This window comes from Octopus sinensis, linkage group LG17 (genome assembly GCF_006345805.1).
Source record: "Octopus sinensis linkage group LG17, ASM634580v1, whole genome shotgun sequence".
In the NCBI taxonomy this organism is placed as follows: domain Eukaryota; kingdom Metazoa; phylum Mollusca; class Cephalopoda; order Octopoda; family Octopodidae; genus Octopus; species Octopus sinensis.
Window position 1 is genome coordinate 17801979 of NC_043013.1, and position 19539 is coordinate 17821517.

The 19539-nt window shown below is 37.5% G+C and overlaps 1 protein-coding gene across 2 annotated transcripts in view; it reads right to left on the reverse strand.

The window, feature by feature from the left end:
• The window catches only part of LOC115220803 (nuclear factor erythroid 2-related factor 2), a 60034-nt gene that overhangs the window by 18868 nt on the left and 21627 nt on the right, over window positions 1-19539 (reverse strand). The window contains exon 1 of one of the 2 annotated variants that reach the window (XM_029790958.2): window positions 1066-3133. The exons of the other annotated variant lie outside the window; for it this stretch is intronic. Within the exon in view, the coding sequence (XP_029646818.1) occupies window positions 1066-2037 (972 nt within the window). The 5' untranslated portion in view covers window positions 2038-3133. Of the gene's footprint in view, window positions 1-1065; window positions 3134-19539 lie in introns of those variants that run through there. 2 annotated transcript variants of the gene reach the window in all.

Here is a 19539-nt window from a genome sequence, read left to right on the forward strand (position 1 = left end):
CATAGGTCAACAGGAATTTGTTGAGACCGATTTTCTATGGCCGGATGCCTTTCTGTCGCCAACTATATATATATATATATATATATATATATATACACACACATATACATACACACACATACAGAGTACACACGTACATATATATATATATGAATATATATATATATGTATATATAAATATATGTATATATATGTTTAGCTACGTACGTATGCACACAGTTTTGTATACGCAAGGAAGAAAACACATACACACTCAGCCCCTCCGTATGTGCTAGGGGTCTGACTTAACCTGCAGATATGTTCGCTCTAATAATGGATGCATGAATCATGAATATGCAACAATTTATTCGCATCATAATGCTGCTGCCATCCCTTTCACTAACACTGATTAACAAGCATATCATTTATATAAACGTACAAATATATATTACTTATTGTTTCATATCTGAAGGTAAGATAATGGCCTATAATTCTGACCACATGCTCATGAAACTTTGCAGTTCGTTGCCACTTGTGTTTTCTTTTGAACAGGTGGTCCAGTGGTTACTAGATGATGGAAGGTTTAAATTTATATCTAGTTTACTGATGTCTAACAAAACCAGACATATGCAATATTTAACATAAAACCTGATTTATAGGAATAAAGACGGCGAAGAAGGATGGTGGGATATGTGGTGGGATATTTTTGTCTTTTTCTCTAATATTTGTAGAATACTCCAAGGATCTGAATGAAGGGGAAGGGGATCAAATAATGGTTTTTTTTTTGGGGTGTTGCTGTTGGTCCCAGGTCGTATCTGATCGAGTAGACATGATAAAATCCAATCCAATAATGACTACCTTGCCTTATTTTCAGACTGGTATATCTAGAATTACAGTACAGTGTCTTCCGTTTTTAAACACAATGGGAAGCGGTAAAAAGATTTCACTGGTATAAATGGAAATATGAAAGTTGTCGATCAACAGATTTACAGAAAGTGTGTGTGTGTGTGTGTGTGTGTGAGTGAGAGAGAAAGAGAGATTTAAATGAGAGAAATACGAGAGGCTGAAAGGAAAGGCATTAATTACCTCGTTAGTCGGATCACTGCTGCTAATTGCATGGCTATTGTTGACTTGACCACTGCTATCATCTGTAGCAGTTGGGGTGGTAGTACTGTCCGAATCGTTGACATATGTCTCCAAGTTGGAGATATTTGCAACAGTGTTGTTGTTATTGTTGTTGTCGGGGTTGGTCTCTGAGTCATTGCCATTGGAAATATTTATGTTGTCGCAAGTCGGGTGCGAAACTCCGGCCACGAGGTCAGTAGCAGTGGCAGTTGTGGTGATAGCAGCAGATTGATCTCTTTTTCCGTCGCTGTGAAAATAAGAATTAATCCTATTTAGGTAGTCCACTTCTTCACTCGGATGACCACTTTGCTCACAGCCGCTTCCATCTTCCGTCTCGTCGGACACCCTCACCGCTTCGCTGTCGTTATTTTCTTCCACCTCTCTGGGGTGATGGTCATTGTTGTGTTGTTCGTGGATGATGTTGTTATCGTGGTCATTGTTATTGTCAACGACGATGTTGGAATTGTCGTCATTGTCCCCATTATTGTTTTCGTTAGAGTTTTCAGTCAGGTGGACCGAGTTTGAAGATTGCTCGGCGCTGACCAGGTAGGTAGAGTAGTCTGTGTGGAAGCCCGGGTATCGAACCCGCTGTCGCCGCCGCCGTCCGCGACGCTGCGGGAAGTAGTCGTCGTAATTGTAAGAGAACGGGTTCGATGTAAGCCGGCGCAGCTCGTTGTAGAAGGACGTCGAGAAGATGTTTCCATAGTCGACGTTCTTGAAGTGGAGGTGTTGTCCGAGCAGGTAGAGCTGGTTGCGGTTGTTGTCTATGTAGTTGTTGACGCGGCCGTATGCCGTGCTGCCACCCAGGATAATTTCCTGGACCTCCGGGTAGCTGATGTAGTCGCTACTGAAATAATTGGTCACATCCGTCCGAAGGAGACTGAGCACAATGGCCAGAGATATTAAACTGTCTGTAAAACATTGTTTGATCATTGTGAACTGTGGAACACAGAACGGCGGAGATGGAGACGGCAACAGATGGACTTCACACACGATCGAACGAAAGAAGGAATTCAAACAAGAACCAAACCTAATTTAAACAAAAGAAAGCTTCAGTGATCTTCGGAGAATCTACCACCTATGTCTATGTGTTGAAAAGTAAATTCAAATGTCTTTCACTTGTTTATTAAAGCGAAGCTATAAGATATCGCCACTAGGACAGCTTGGGACGAACAAATAGCCATATTTAAAAATATAAGTGTTCGTCTTAATTTGCTTTAGTAGTATGTCCCATTATCTCCTCCATCGTTAGAAATCATAACAAAAGAACAGAAGTCCTTGTGTACAGCTAGTTGTTGCCTTCTATTAAGAATAACTGAATACCCCCCATTATACATATGTATGTGTTAAGTTTTCCATTAAAATGTTAGCATGGGGGGGATTTGAAAACCACAAAAATAAAAAGGAAAAGATACAACAACGAACCCCCTCGAAACACCGTGAACTTATTCAAATAATTAGAGGACTTTAAATTCTCCTTATTGCTATGTTGGGGACAAAAAACCCCCAATTTTTCTACAGTCTGGCTTCTTATAAACCCTAAATCATTCTTATTAATATTATAAATAAACTAAAAAGACTATTAATGTCTAGAATTAATAATTATTAATATTATAATTACTAATACGAGTTTTTTTCTAGTTTTTTTCATCCGCAAGGGTAGCAGCAATTAATGCCTATATGAACTTCTGCGTATTCCATGCCAGGGTTTCTATTTTGTCCCCTAAAGTTACAACACAAAAACTGATCCTAAACACTATTTGCTGGGTTTGTTGTTGTTTAGTTTCTTTTGTCTTCCGTTGGGGGTTTTTTTTTTTTGCCTCGCTCTTTGCTGTGTTTGTGTTTTGGAGTGATTTTTTTTTATGTACCCCTGTAAATTCCACCCAGACGAACTGGGCCGCCAAGCCAATAGATATGTGTGTTACAGTGTTTGTTAGTGTGTTACACTGTATGTAACACAGTGGCTGTTACACTGCAACGACGGATTCTAGTGTGACTCATTGAACATTCGAGAAACTACTTCCGGTTAGGAATAAATAAATAAATAAATATACATATATACAAAAAAACCGACAGGCGGAGGGGTAGAAGAATAACGTGAGTTTATGAGAAGGAGGGAGGAGGAGAATAGAGTGAGAGAAGGAGGAAAAAATGAGGAGAAGGGAGAAGACAGAGAAAGGGTAGATGTGAGCAGGGAGGGAATAAGGAAAAAGCTTGAGAGGAAGAGGTATGAGAAAAGAGAGGAAGGAGGGACGGTAAGAGCAGGAGAATAAAGTGAGGAAAGGAAGCAGGTGTGAGTTGGGAGAAAAGAAAGGAGAGACATAAGAGGGAGGAGGGGAATAGCGTGAGAGAAGAAGGTAAAAGATATAAAGCAAAGACGAGAGGAATAAGAAAAAAAGTGGAAAAAAAAACCCAGAGAAAAGATACGAAGAGGAACAAAGGCAATGAAAGGGAGATAATAAGGAGGATACATAGGCAGAAGAACGGGGAGAAAAGAAGAGGGAAAACGAGGGAAGGTAAAGAGGAATGGGCGAGGGAAAGAGAACGAGAATGAAAGACGAGTAAAAAACAAAATTACATTGAAAAGATATATATACACATGGGTGAGAAAATGAGGTATGAGAAACACACACACATTATTTCATCGTCGTTGTGTTAACGCCCATTTTCCCAAACTTCCATGGGTCATACGTAATTCTGCGACTGGATGCTCTTTCCGTCGCCAACTCTCACCTGTTTCCAAGTAAAGTAATATTTCCTAATGGCGAGACACGTTTTCATGTAAGAGCTGCTTGTATGATAGTGACGTTCATTTACAACTACCCTGTGGAGTCAAGACAAGGTGACACACACACACGATGAACTTCTTTCAGTTTCTGCTAATCAAACTGACTCACAAGCTTTTGGTTGGCCAAAGGTACTACACAATGTTACTGAACCCATTGGGAAGCGAACTTGCTAACCACCTCACAGTCATGCTTGTGTCTATGCTGTGTGTGTGTATCTAATAATAATAACGAAATTATTGTATGCCGGCAGTTATTCCATACTTCAGCAACTCTTAGTGTGAAAAAATGTTTTCCGAAAGTCATGGGAGCTGTGCTGTTTTCTGACTTTGTAAACATGTCCACAGGTGTTAGACAGGTGGAGTTTGAAAAGGTGCTCAGAGTCATTGTTTGTAAGATGGTTAATAATTTTATGGGTATGTCTGCCAAGTCAGCTGCCAGACGTCAGAGTTTCAATGTATCCATATCTATCTATCTATCTATCTATCTATCTGTATATCTGTCTGCATGGCAGGGTGGTTAAGAAGTTGGCTTCACAACTACATGGTTTCTGGTTCAGTCTCACTGCACAGCAAGTTTCTTCTACTATAGTCCTACTATAGTCCTAGGCCTTGTGTGTGAATTTGATAGATGGAAACGCACAGTGTATATGTGTGTTGCTTGTTTTCAATCTTCCATGAAAACATATCTGACCACGGAATAAAAATACATTGCTTGGAAACAAGTTTACCAATTTCCCTCAAGGCATTTCTTAGACCAATGCAATAACAGAAAACACTTATGTGTGTGTGTGTGTGTGTGAGAAAGAGAGAAGGAAGAGCAGTGCAAAGAGATAGATTAAGAACTTGGTGGAAAAACAGGAAGTAAATTAAAAGAAGAGAGATGAAAGGGAGAGGAAATGAGGGCTAAATTAGAAAATGGAAAGTGGAAGGATATATGAGGGAGGCAGAAGAGGAAAAACTAAAACTAGGAAGTGTAGAAACTAAAAGCAGCAGAAACTAAGAAAGTGGGAAGTGAGAGGGAGAGAAAAAAGACTAAAAAATAGATATGCAACATATGGTTGTGAGAAGAAAGGACATAAATGGAAAAAACAAAAATCTCATAAAAATCAGATTAAAGAGAGAAAGACATAGAATATAAAAGAAGGTTGATAGGAAAGGAAAACAGGAATGAAAGATGAGAGAGAAAAAATAAGAGAGAGAATAATAGAAGGAAGAGGAAAAGAAAAAGAAAGGAAAGGAAAAGGAGAAATGATAGAAAGGGGAACGTTTATGGGAGGGTGGAAAAGAGAAAAGGAAAGAAAGTTAAGATGAGCAAGTGAAAGATGATGGAAAGGGAGAGAGAGAGAAGGTTGAAGAAAGAAAGACTGTGTGTGCTTGTATACTAAAGCTACAATACCCAATCCTTCCCCTTCCTCTATCCATCACCCAGTTTAATAGTACCACCTGGTACCTAAGGTACTGTTAGCAAAGTCCATTCTCTTGCAAGTAACCAGGTCAGGTGACCCAGTTCAAGAATACTGACGATGGGCTTCTTTTAGTTTTCATCTATGAAATCCACTCACAAGGTTTTGGTTGGCCTGTGGCTATAGCAGAAGACACTTGCCAAGCAAAGTGTCGTGCTGTAGGACTGAACCTGAAACCATGTGGTTGGGAAAGAAATTTTTTAACCACACAGTTATGTGTGTGTGTTGTGTGTATGTCTGTATACATGTATATGTATATATATATATGTGTGTGTATGTATATATATATATAAATATATACACACACACATATATAATGTATATACACACACATATATATATACATACATATATATGTGCTGGGGACCTTTGTTAGTCACTTAAGACATCGCGTTTGTGGCTTTGAATTAGTTTTAACTCGTTATCGTTAGCAAAAGAGGTGCTAGCCAGTAATTAATTTTGCTTTTAGGTTCTAATTGCTAATAAGCTACCCATTTTAATTTGTATGCGTATGTATATATACACCATAATTATCATCATTATCATATTATTATTTAACGTCCATTTTCCATGCAAGCACAGGTCGGACAGTTTCAAAGAGTTCAGTGAGTCACAGCGCTGCACTGAGCTCCAATGCCTTCTTTAGCATTGCTTCTATGGCTGCATGCCCTTCCTAATGCCAACCACTGTAAAGTGTGCATTGGGTGTATTTTTCATGCCATTGTCACTAGCAAGGTTGCCAAGTAACATGCAAGACAGAAAAAGGAAAATGACAAAAAGGAGGAGTATTTGATGGGGGTGTAGCTTTATGTGAGGCATTGACAGGCTCAAGTACAACAGAGTTTCAAGAATAGATGTCTTGCTACAGAGGAGAAACATGGTTACCCTTACATTATGTAGTGTTGGGAGTAGTTGGGAAAAAGATAAAGATGACCAGTGATGGAGTTCCAAAGCAAACTCTCAAGGAACAAGACAGTGAGATATAAAAGAAGATACAGACAGGGGGTCAGGGGAGAGGAGGATATATGGTGATATAAATGTTGAGATATAAATAGACAAACAGACATTAAAATGTGGTAATGATAATGTGCATATCAAAAGATATAGCAAGAAATTACATATGTACCCAAAGTCCCCATGTACAGCCAGCTTGATAGCAGGCACAGGAATGTTGGTTGACCATGGCTCAGTTATAAGGACAAGCTGAAGAATAACCTCTCAGCAGTCAATAGAGGCAACAGAATGGCCTTTGAGTGAACAGAATGGAGATTATCATGTCAAAATGGTATAAGAAACTTTATTTCAACTAGCATTAACAGGCTAAGGGGAGCAAGGCAAAGGAGAAAAGCAGCTGTAAATATACCACCTGCACTGACCTGTAATCCTCATACTTGCAACATCTGTGGGTTTCTTTGCAAATCGTTGGCAGGACTCAAATGTCACATTTGACATAAGCATTATGACTGACAAAGAGAGGGTAGGCTGTTGGATCCTCTTACATCGAAACCAACAGGAGAGTACATATCACACACACACATGCACAAATGTGTGTGGGGTGTGGGTATGCTTGTGGAACTTGATGAATACATACTTATCATGAGTGTGGTGACTGGCTGTGTACCTGCATGTGTAAATTGTGGTGAACTCATTGATCTGTCCTGCATGTTCCAAGCCAGATTTCATCATCTATCCTCAGTGATTCACAGATAATAAAGCAGAGGGTCCCATCAAAGGTTAATAATTACTAGAAACAGAAGTTTGTTCCAAGCCAGGTACTTCTGCAGTTGTCTCACTAGGAAGGTGGCATTGGTAGTTCTTCCTGGTTAAAAGCCTGAACAGCATTTCATCAGGTTAATATTGTTCCTAATCAATTTTGCAAGAACTCTTTCTGCAACCTTCATAACCTGGTCCAACACTTTAATACTTTTGCAGTTTTGCCTCTCTAGTCCATCACCTTTGACCGATGCTGCTGTTGTGCCAATCTTTGGGTATAACGTCTTCCTGTATTACCTTATTTTCTATTCAGATGACTAGCCGATATCCTATTTTGCATTAACATCACTTAATCTGATTAGCCCTTTCTATAAACGTCGAATCCTTGTCTCGATGTGAGATATTTTTGGCCCAGATGTAGATATTGTTTTCCTGATAAGAGATGCAAGAGTTGATTCAGCTCTTACATATGTGTGGAATTCCTTCCTATATCTACTGGTATTTATAATATGTTATCAGAAAGTTTCCAAGCTACACATGATGTAGTATATATTCTTCAATGGAAATGTGTGTACAGCTTACGATCATAATGATGATAATAGCCAATGCATTAAGTCAGTCTATAAACATATTTCATGCTACATACACGTATTTTGATTACAACATAAGGTTTTGTAACACTTTTGGAACAGCTCTGAAATGTAAGGGATCTAACACATACGAGCGATGTACTAAATTTTGCATGAAGCTTGTTAGATCTGCTACTGAGATCCTAAAAATGTTTGAACTTAGGTCTTTGAGTGGTACATGCATGACAAGGATGGTCAAATATTGTGAATTCATCTATAAGGACCATCACCGAACAATCCACCAACTTCCTTCTATGATTGGAATCAGTAATGGAGTCTACCAGAAAATCCTCACAGAAAACCTGGACATGTGACACAGCTTTTGAGAAAGAACCAACAAAATGCTACTTGTTTCGTACTCTCAATACTAGCTTGACCTTTCCTTTTGTACCTTCACTAGGTTTTCCAATATCAAAGTGATATAGAGGAGGCACCACTTAAAGAAAAATGAAATTCAAATGGCACTATACTTGATATTGGATAGCCTTCAGGTAGAGGACTCCTGTAGTGCTTTCGTATTGGGGAAGATTTACTGGGATTACAATGTATGTTCTCAAAGGGATTATTTCCAAAAGGAAGGGGATAAATATAAAATAATATAGTAAATACTTTATTTAATAGATTTCAAGTGTCCTTTGTACATTATAAGCTACGTTCCAGTCTATAGAATGGTTAACATATCAAAAACAGATGCTATAAAGTTTGCTATACCAAACAAATCAAAGAGGTATATAGATTGACAGATGATTGATTGACTGAATGACAAGATAAATAAATAAATAGATAGATAGATATAGATAGATAGAGAGAGAGAGAGAGATATATATGAACAATTAGACATACAAACAGATTGGTACATAGCTAGATAAACACAGGATCTCATGAAGACAAAGCTATATATATTGGTTTCAAACCCAGCAAGTTCAGGGGAAGGGATAAGTTGATAGCATCAACCCCGAAAGGATGAAAGACAAAATTGGCCTCGGTGGAATTTGAACTCAAAACGTAAAGATGGTCGGAATGCCACTAAGCATTTTGCCTGGAATGTTGGACACAACATGCCCTACTGCTTGGCATTCACACCAGAATCTCCACTATGAACATTTCAGAGTGCTTGAGTATCAAGCTGAGTGTTTGCCATGTTCCCAAAACATGTACTGAGAATGATAAAAATCTAACATCTAATCAACATCATGATGTTTGGAACGATGGCTATGTTATGCCTCCAATCATCTTCTGACACAGCCTCAGACTCAACACGGAGACCCACATCAACTGCCTGGACGAGGTAGTGCTGCCCTGGGTCAAGAGGATGGCTGCTGGAAGACCCTGTGTCTGGCAACAAGACTCTGCACCATGCCACACAAGCAAGAGAACCCAGTCATGGCTGTCAAACAATTTCTGTGACCACATCTGTGCAGGTGGCACGTAAAAAGCACCCACTACACTCACGGGCATCCAGCTGTAGAAACATTGCCAGATAAGACTGGAGCCTGGTGCAGCCTTCTGGCTTCCCAGATCCCCGGTTGAACCGTCCAACCCATGCTAGCATGGAGAACGGACGTTAAACGATGATGATGATGATGATGACATCACCCCTAACATCTGGCCACCTAACTCCCCAGACTGCAACCCTCTTGATTATGTGTGGGGTGCAGCAGGAGGAGAGACCAACAAAACTCCTTGTAACACCAAAGATGAACTGAAGGCAAGGATTATGGCAGCATTCACCAACTTAAACAAGGAGACCGTCCAGAAGAGTTACAGAAGATTTTGAAGTTGTCTGGAGACCATAGTTGAAGCCAATGGCGATTATATTGAATAAATTTACTCTTTAGTATTTCAACATATTCTCAGTAAATATATCTGTTAAAATGAGATGTCAGTGTTATTTTCCTTTTCGTGTAATTTATACAACAATTCATTCACCACACCCTGTACATAATAGCCACAAACTACTCTTGATTCAACTAGCTTTACTCTGCCCCTTGTCAAGTTATGGTTTTGCAGTCCATTGTTATATTTTACAATAAATAACAGTTGTTAATAAAAGGATAAGAGCGTTACATGAGTATATTATGAGGTTGTTCAACTTATATTCAATAGTGATTAAAAACAATAGATAAAGTAAGAACCTTCCTGCCCTGACATAGCGAGAAGCAGATAGACAAGTCACACAAAAGAGGACTTCAAAAAGCTTATTCAGGAAGTGTTGTTGATAGAAATGCAAGAAAATAAAAAGATATATGGCAAAAATGAGACAGGACAAGGAATGAAAATTTGCAATGGTTATGCCTTTCAATTAGGACAGAGACAACTTGACCATAAGCAGTTCTGAACTGGAATTGAAATCCAATTGCTTGCTGTGTCTGAAGAAAGAAGGGAGATAAATAGTGATGGCTTTAAAAATGGCTCGTCTTTCAGAAAATGGTGAGGTCAAAATTTGAAAATAAAAGCAATTGAAGCTTCATTTCACTATTAATTTTATTTATATAATTTTATTATATTTAATTTTATAGATTCATCAGATGAATATGGAGTTCTGAACAAAAGAATACAAAATGAAAGACAGTCTTTATTTGCAATAATTCAGTGACAAAGAACATTTTATTTTTATGCGCCCTTTTCAAGCCAAGCCAGGCTCATGGGCCCGGTTTCCTGGTTTCTATGGTGTATGTGTTCCCCCCAGCTGGATGGGACGCTAGTCCATCGCAGCGTTACTCAAGAAACAGGAAGAGAGAGTGAGAGAAAGTTGGGGCGAAAGAGTACAACAGGGGTCACCACCACCCCCTGCCGGAGCCTTGTGGAGCTTTTAGGTGTTTTTGCTCAATAAACACACACAATACCTGGTCTGGGAATCGAAACTACGATCCTCCGACCACGAGTTCACTGCCTAAACCATTGGGCCATTGCGCCTCCACTGACAAAGAACAAAAGTAAACCGTGAAATAAACGGAGAAAAGAAACCAGCAAAATAAATAAAATAAAAATGTATGCACACTCAATTATACCCACCTATAGGGGACAAATGGTGTTCCCCTTCTAAAAATTCTTGGGACAACCCAAACATTCACAGCATTACTGTTGATGATTGCAAATACATAGAATATAGGAACTGGTAATGGTAAAGTTTGGTTATAAGCACATTTTATGTCCTTATAACCAAAGAGAATGACATCAAAGTTTAATAGTAGCTGGAATACTTGTGTAGAGAGCAGTAGATAGTATTTGAGTGAGAATCTATGCAAAATAGGGGTGCATGTATGGCTAAGAACTTCCTTATGTATCCACAGGGTTTTGTATTCAATCCCACTGTGCAAGTGTTTTCTATTATAGCTCCAGGTTAACTAGAGCCTTGTGATGGAGCTGGTACATGGAAACTGAAAGAAGACTTTATATGTGTGTAAGTGTCTTGACATCACATGCTAATTGTAGGCAAACATCACCACCATAAGAGCAATGGCATTCATTTGCAATCTTCCATGAAAACATGTCTGGCTGTTGTGCTGTTCAAGTCTGAATGACTAGGAGAAATATTGTTTTGCTTGGAAACAGGTGAGGGTGGTAAGAGTAAGAGCATTTAGATATGGAATTTATGCCTCAACAAATTTTATTTGTTGTATGCAAGCATAGGAAAGTGCATGTTAAAGTAATGTCAACAACAACAACAACAATGCTGCTGCTGATGATAATGGAGTATATTACAATAATTTCTTAAAGTGTATTAAAAGAATTATGGGAAAGCAAAGTCTACAATGCTGCTCAGAGCTTGTTGGTCATATGCCCGGAATTCATCTCTCCTCTCATTCTTCATATTATAGCCAATCCTTCCCATTCAAGAACATTAATTGGTTTGACATCAATGGTCTTGGAAGCCATGTGCTTGTCCTTCCCACTCAAACAAACTAACAAAAGGGCAAGGATACAGGATGCACTTAAAGTTACTTGATGGCAGAATACTTGTATAGAGTGTACTGGAAATAGAAAAGTGTTTAAGGAGTGTAGCAAGGCTTCCACTGAGATTTGAACAATCATGTTCATTTTCCTCAGCTCAGGACCATAGCCTCCGAAACAGCAATAAAAGCTAAAGCCAGTTTGAAAAAATTAATTGTGTCACCATAAAATTCATTAACACCTATTTAAACATAGACCAGCCAATCAGGGTGGCTGGTGTCTAACCAAATCACCTGAAATCTTCCTGCTGAATAATCTGGTCAAACTTTCTAGAAGTTCCACGGGGTATTGTAAAAACTGGGATTTTGGGTTACCAGATAGAAGAACCTCAGGTGCAACACAGAATTCTATCAGTCAGTTTTTGTGATTAGGTGTTCTCATTTTTTTCCCTATTTCTCTGTCATTAATAACCATCAACAATTTTCATATATGTAACTAAAATATTTTATACCATAAGATCAAGTCAAACCTGGCAAACACAGAAGACAGATATTAAGTGATGATGGTAATGATATATGTATTTGTATATGTGTATGTATATGTGTGTATGTGTTTATGTGTGTGTATGTGTATATATATGTGTGTATGTGTATGGTGTGTATGTGTATATATATGTGTGTATGTGTATATATATGTGTGTATGTGTATGGTGTGTATGTGTATATGTGTTTGCGTATGTGTGTGTATGTATATGTGTGTATGTATATGGTGTGTATGTGTATATGTGTGTTTGCGTGTGTGTATGTATGTGTGTGTATGTATATGTGTGTATGTGTTTATGTGTGTATGTATATGGTGTGTATGTGTATATGTGTTTGCGTATGTGTGTGTATGTATATGTGTTTATGTATGTATGCATATATGTGTGTGTCCATGTGTATATATGTGTGTATGTATATGGTGTGTATGTGCATATGTGTGTGTGTGTGTACATGTGTGTATGTGTATATGTGTGTATGCGTGTGTGTGTGTATATAAACATGTTTGCCCATCTCTCTCTTGCACAGACATACAATAAAAAAGAAGGAGAACCAAACGTAAACAGGGTGTGTCCATTGCAAAAGAAACATGGAATGAATCATAAGAAACAACTTCTTAAATAATCATTCCTAATTAGACAATATCATCACTTTCATCGTCTTCCTCCTCACCATCTCAGCTGCTATTTCCAGCAGCAGCAGAACCACCACCATATGAACATTATCATCATCATCATCATCATCATCATAATTGCTGTTCTTGATAAGTTCACTCATCATCACAATCACTGTCATCATCCTAACAACAGTCAAGATCAAAGTCATTATCGTCAATATATTATCAACATGATTTTTGTCATCATCATCATCATAAAACATAATCGTCAAGGTGATGGACATTTTTCATCCTTATCATCTTTAATTTAGTTCTGCTACCACTAGCACTCCCACTGTTGCAGCTGCCACTGCCACCAACACTGCAGCAGCAGCTGCCGCCGCCGCCACCGCCACCACCACCAGGATAATAATCCTGATCATAATTATTATCATTGTCATTATCATCATTATCTTTTTCCTTCACCCAATTTTAATAAAATCAGTTGCTGCTGGAATATCAGTCCCATTACTTGCTTCCCTGGGCTCAATTCCACATTGTTTACACATGTCTACAGAACCACTTACGTGTGTGTTGTGTGTGTGTGTGTGTGTGTGTGTTATGAGGTTGCATATATATATATATTCAATATATAATTATTAACCTGTTGGAATTAATGAATGTAATAACCACAGTTTACTCTTTACTCTTCCCTGCTTTTCATCTCTTAACATTTGTTCTTCATTCTATTCATCCTCTCACTCATTTCTCATCTCTAACCATCTCTCACTCCCCTATACACTCTTCTAACCCCTATCTACTCATACTTCCTCAATCTGTCCCTCATTCACTTCGACTCAACTCACTACCCTGAGGGTCAACCCCAACACCACATCACTACTATTTTCATTTCTTACCTCCTCCATCCCAGCCTTTCCCATTCTCTCATCATTAATGTGAGTGGCTGTGTGGCTCCTCTACAACAAGAAACCAGTTCTGTACTACCACTCCTTCTCTCACACTTTTAACTCCTCATCGCACAGCATAAAAACCATCTCCCTTCTCTGCTGTAACCCCACTCAGTTGAAGGGAATCCTTGTCTTGCTGGCGGCATGGCAACCTCACCAGTGCTGGTGTCATGAAAACAAAGCACCAAGTACACATTGGAAAGTGTTGGCAATAGGAAGGGTGTCCAACCATAAAAAAAAACAAAACAAAAGCAAGAATAGGAATATGATGCAGTCTTTGGACATATTGCATCCTGTCAAATCATCCAACCCATAGAACACAAACATTAAATGATACCAGCATAGCACATGAACATTAAATGATGATAATAATGCAGATGAGGCCTATGGTTATATATATAAGTAACCTATTTCTAAATGCCTACAACCTCAATATATTGACAACTATACGCAATAAAAATTAAAATAACTACTTTTAACTATAGGCTGAAAAAGCTGTAAGAAGTGATTTTAATGATTTTAAAGATGAGGCCTATGGTTATATATATAAGTAACCTATTTCTAAATGCCTACAACCTCAATATATTGACAACTATACGCAATAAAATTAAAATAACTACTTTTAACTATAGGCTGAAACAGCTGTAAGAAGTGATTTTAATGATTTTAATAATTTATATGATTTTTATAATTTGTATTCTTATCTTATATGTATTGAATTATAAGATATATATGTATAATATTGAGCTTCTCATTTTGTTAAATGAATAAATAATAAATAATCCAATATTCTAATATCTGCAAGTTGATGAACAAACTAAATTTGTTTCTCTTCTTCTTATTTTCTATTTGTATATATATATATATATATATATATATATATATATATATATATATAATACACACACATATACATATATATATATTATATATATACACATACATATAACGGGGTACTGAAAAAGACCTGGCTTTGGGTAAAAGAAAATATATGATGATCAGTTAATTATGATTTTATTCAACTTATTCCCCTGTCAGATTCACACACTTATTGCAGCAACCCACTACGAAGTTTGCCATCACTCCTCCCTTCTTTATTCATCTATCACTCCTTCCTTTCTCATTCATATGTTGTGTCCATGATGGTGCTGCTGCTGCTGTGTATCTGAACATCTTGGACTGCATCCGGAACCCTGCTTCCCACCCACAATGGGTTGGCATTCAACAACTTACTCCAAAACCTGGCCCAAGGATATGCTGTGCTTTCTCTTTGCCTTTTCTACTGGTATCATGGTGATCTCTGTTTCTTGCGCAGGAGTGGCTGTGTGGTAAGTAGCTTGCTAACCAACCACATGGTTCCGGGTTCAGTCCCACTGCGTGGCATCTTGGGCAAGTGTCTTCTGCTATAGCCCCGGGCCGACCAATGCCTTGTGAGTGGATTTGGTAGACGGAAACTGAAAGAAGCCCGTCGTATATATGTGTGTGTTTGTGTGTCTGTGTTTGTCCCCCTAGCATTGCTGGTGTGTTTACGTCCCCGTCACTTAGCGGTTCGGCAAAAGAGACCGATAGAATAAGTACTGGGCTTACAAAGAATAAGTCCCAGGGTCGATTTGCTCGACTAAAGGCGGTGCTCCAGCATGGCCGCAGTCAAATGACTGAAACAAGTAAAAGAGAGTAAAAGAGAAAGAGAGATTGTCTTGTGTCACCCACTATCAACTCAATCATTGCTTCCCCTCCTTTTATCACCCACTTTGCGTCTATCTCACCATACACTGCACTAACTGTCCAGGCCAACATGTGTTGGAAGGTGTGGACATGCCTGTACAGTATATATCATCATGTATTTATATATTTTATATCGTAACTGGTAATTAATAGCATTGTAGGTTATAGGTTTCCAGCAGATCTATTCTGCAAGTCTTTGGCTGGTTTCTTTAATCTTCAGCAATTCTCTCAGCTCATTTGTGCCCTACATTAATGCTGTATAACTTAGGGATAATAATACTTGACTAATTTATTTTCGGCCTCCACAGATTGTTTCTTTTTAATACTTGCTCATCTCTCACTATCCACATCTCGCTGTCTCACTGTCAACATTTCCTTGTCCTTTCTGATTGTTTATTTCTCACCATCCCTATCTGATAGTCCATCCCTCACTGCTCATCTCTAACTGTCCATCTGTCCCTACTCATCTCTGTCTATTCATCTCTCATTGTCCATCTCTCACCGTCCCTATCTGGCTGTCAATCGCTCCCTACTCGTGTTTCATTGTCCCTATTTCACTGTCCATACTATGATCTGTGACATTGAGATTGAAAAAGAGGGTGTTTAGATGCTGCAAGCACCGCCTCAATTAACTCAAAGGTAGAGTGACATCCCTCTTGCATACCTCTCCACTTTCATCAATGATTTCACTGATTGTGAGGTATATTTGTGTTCCTTAATTGGAAAATCTAACAATCAAAAGCATAAACTATATTCTAGGAAAATGCAATAATCAATGACGATGTGTTTTTCCATCTTACATTTGACATGACATTCAGGATTGTTATGTGGAAAGAAAGGATAGATGGTGAGGTGGGACAGAGTGGTGGTGTAAGGTGAGATGAAACAATGTGGACAAGTTTTACCCTTTTTAAGAACAGAATTTCAAAAACTCCACACTACTGAATGCTTAACATTGTATTGTGGTGCCTCACCCTGACAGAGACAAACATATCATGAAATACATGACAGCATTACTTATGCTTGCTGATTGGAGAGCAAAACGAAGGGGGGAAAAAAACCCTGGAAGGCGATCAAGCATGACAGTTTATATCATGTGAAGAGAACATTAGTAGTGTGAGTGCACCACCCAGATCATGTAGGATGGGTTTAAATAATATGCATGTCATTTGACGAGTGCAGGGATTCACTGATGGATTCTGTTACACGAGAAATATTGTCTGGTGTCAGATCAGTCCTGTTTGAGCTGATATTACAATTAAAGGTATTCTAATGAGAACTATCCTATTTATTGGGTAATGAACACAGGTATGATTCACTACAAACTCCACCTATACACTGAATATAATGGCGCCAGTATGGGGACAACTACCAAGGCAACCTAGAATCTCAGAGATATTGGATTACTCTGCCAAGCCAAATAATAATAATAATAATAATAATAATAATAATAATAATAATAATCCTTTCTATTGTAGGTACAAAGCCTGAAATTTGTGGGGAGAGGGTAAGTCAATCACATCGGCCCCAATGTTTCACTGGTGCTTAACTTATTGACCCCAAAAGGATGAAAGGCAAAGTCAACTTCAGTGAAATTTGAAATCAGAACATAAAGATGGACAAAAAGCTGCTAAGCACGATAATGGCTCTACCAGCTCCTCCATCTTAAATAATAATAATAATAATAATAATAATAATAATTCTTTCTAATTTTGGCACAAGGTCATAAATTTTAATGGGAGGGGTTAGTTGATTACATTGACCCCAATCCTTGACTTGGTTGTGACATGATTTGAATTCTAAGTACAAAGAGCTGGGGTTATAACCCAATCCTTGACTGGTTGTGACATGATTTGAATTCTAAGTACAAAGAGCTGGTTATACCCCCCCCGCCCCCCCAAAAAACCATGAGGCATTTCATTAAACACTAACAATTCTACCAAATATCATAATAATAATCCTTTCTAGTTCTGGCATAAGGCTTAGCAATTTTGAGAGGTGGGATCAAACCTATTACCTCAACTGTAGTACTTAACAGTGACATTTTACTGCCAGAGATGAAGATGAATCTGCGATCAAATGTGTTTCCATTGCTTTGAGAAATTCCGTGTAATGAGTTGGGATTGATATTTCTGTTAGAAGCCACTTTCTTTCCTTGTGATCCTTATCAGCAACATCTGTCCAATTAAACATGATCTTTTGGTCTCTGCAGATTGCCATCTTCCATAGTATGGTGGCACTGTCATTCAGAGATATTTCCTCATGTATTACTTACTCCACCTTTTATGAATATATTTTGATATATAGGTTTGAAAATTTTTTATAATTGTCAGTTTATAAATATATTATATATATAATATATATATATATATATATATATATTATAATATATATATATATATATATATATATATAAACATATATATATACACACACATATAATATATATATACATATATATATTATACATAAATATATATATATACATAAAATATATATATACATAAATATATATCTATATAAATATATATATATATATATATACATAAATATATATATAACATAAATATATATATACATAAAAATATATATATATATATATATATATATACATACACACACATATATATATATACCACACACACACCACGCATATATATATACATACATTGTCATAGCTTTCTTTACGTGTACACACACACACACATACACACCAACACATACATCAACACACACACACACAAACAAACAGAGTTACCTTCTGACAATTAGATAAAAGACATTTGAAACTCCTTCTCATTGTTGCATAACATAGTTAGTCATGCGTTCAGTGATGAAAAGTTATTTGGAAAATAGGACTCTATGTATCCATTTGTTTATCTATGTCTCTCTCTCTCTCTCTGTTTCTCTCCCTCTCCCTAGCTACATATATATATATATAGTCTTTCACATCATCATTACAATCATTTCATGTCTGCTCTCATGTTAGTGTCGGTTGAATGGTCGTCACGGTAGGCTAGTTCTAACTGTAAGTCACTGCCCTCCTAGAAGTGCCGCAGGACTATATCTTACTGATATGATGAAATGCATTCAGTTGTCCACTCCTTCACATGGTCGGTGCTAGGCAGCTGTTTTACAGAGTATAACTGGAAGTGTTTTATCACAGCATCAGCGTTAGTGAGTTTGCCATGGACCTTGGTACAGAGTGTCTAGCTCCCCATGATGTGTGCATTTGTTCAAGGTAATATCTTTGAGATGATGGATAGAAGAGACTTTGATGAAAGAAGATGAACCAGCAAGGGAACAAGAGTAGAAACAGACTGATTGGTGCGAGAGGGTGTTGGTGGTAGAGGAGGAGAGAGAGAGTGATGGATGGTAAAAGATGTAGAAAATGGTAAGATTGGCAATACAGAAAGGCTGATGATAGGCTGATGGGTAGAAACTGATCAGATACAATCCCTCATATATAAGTCTGGTTAATGGAGGAGAGACAGTGATGGATAGTTAAAAATGTGGAGAATGGTAAGAGTGAGTGATGACTGACAATAAAAATGGATGATGGTAGAGTGTACTGAATAGAAACTGATGATAAGATGCAATTCCTTATATAGGGTCTTGTTAATGATGAGAGAAGTGGAATGATGAGGAGAGTGGTAGAAATTTGGTTATGTCCTATGCTATCCCTCATGGCATACAGATGACATAAAACAAGGAATACAAGAAAAGGTTGTAAGTGAAGGCTAAAAGAGTTGGTAATAAGAAGGGCATCCAACTGTAAAACACTATTTTAGGAAAAATAAAAATGTATGAGCTATTGCCCCCTAAATTAAATCTATATTATAGAATATTTCATACAAAGACATTCCAATGCTTTTCTCTCTCTTTCACACACACACACACACACAAATATAATGTTCATTGAAGTGTTGTCAATAAGCGAATTATTAGATTTGTGGAATTTTGTAAACAGTAATAATAACAATAACTAGAACAACAACAATAAAAAATAATAACATTAATAAATAATATCAGTAAATAATAATAATAATAATGATAACAACAACAACAACAAAAACAACAATATACTGGAATTTAAGTCAATATTATTAAATACTAAAAGA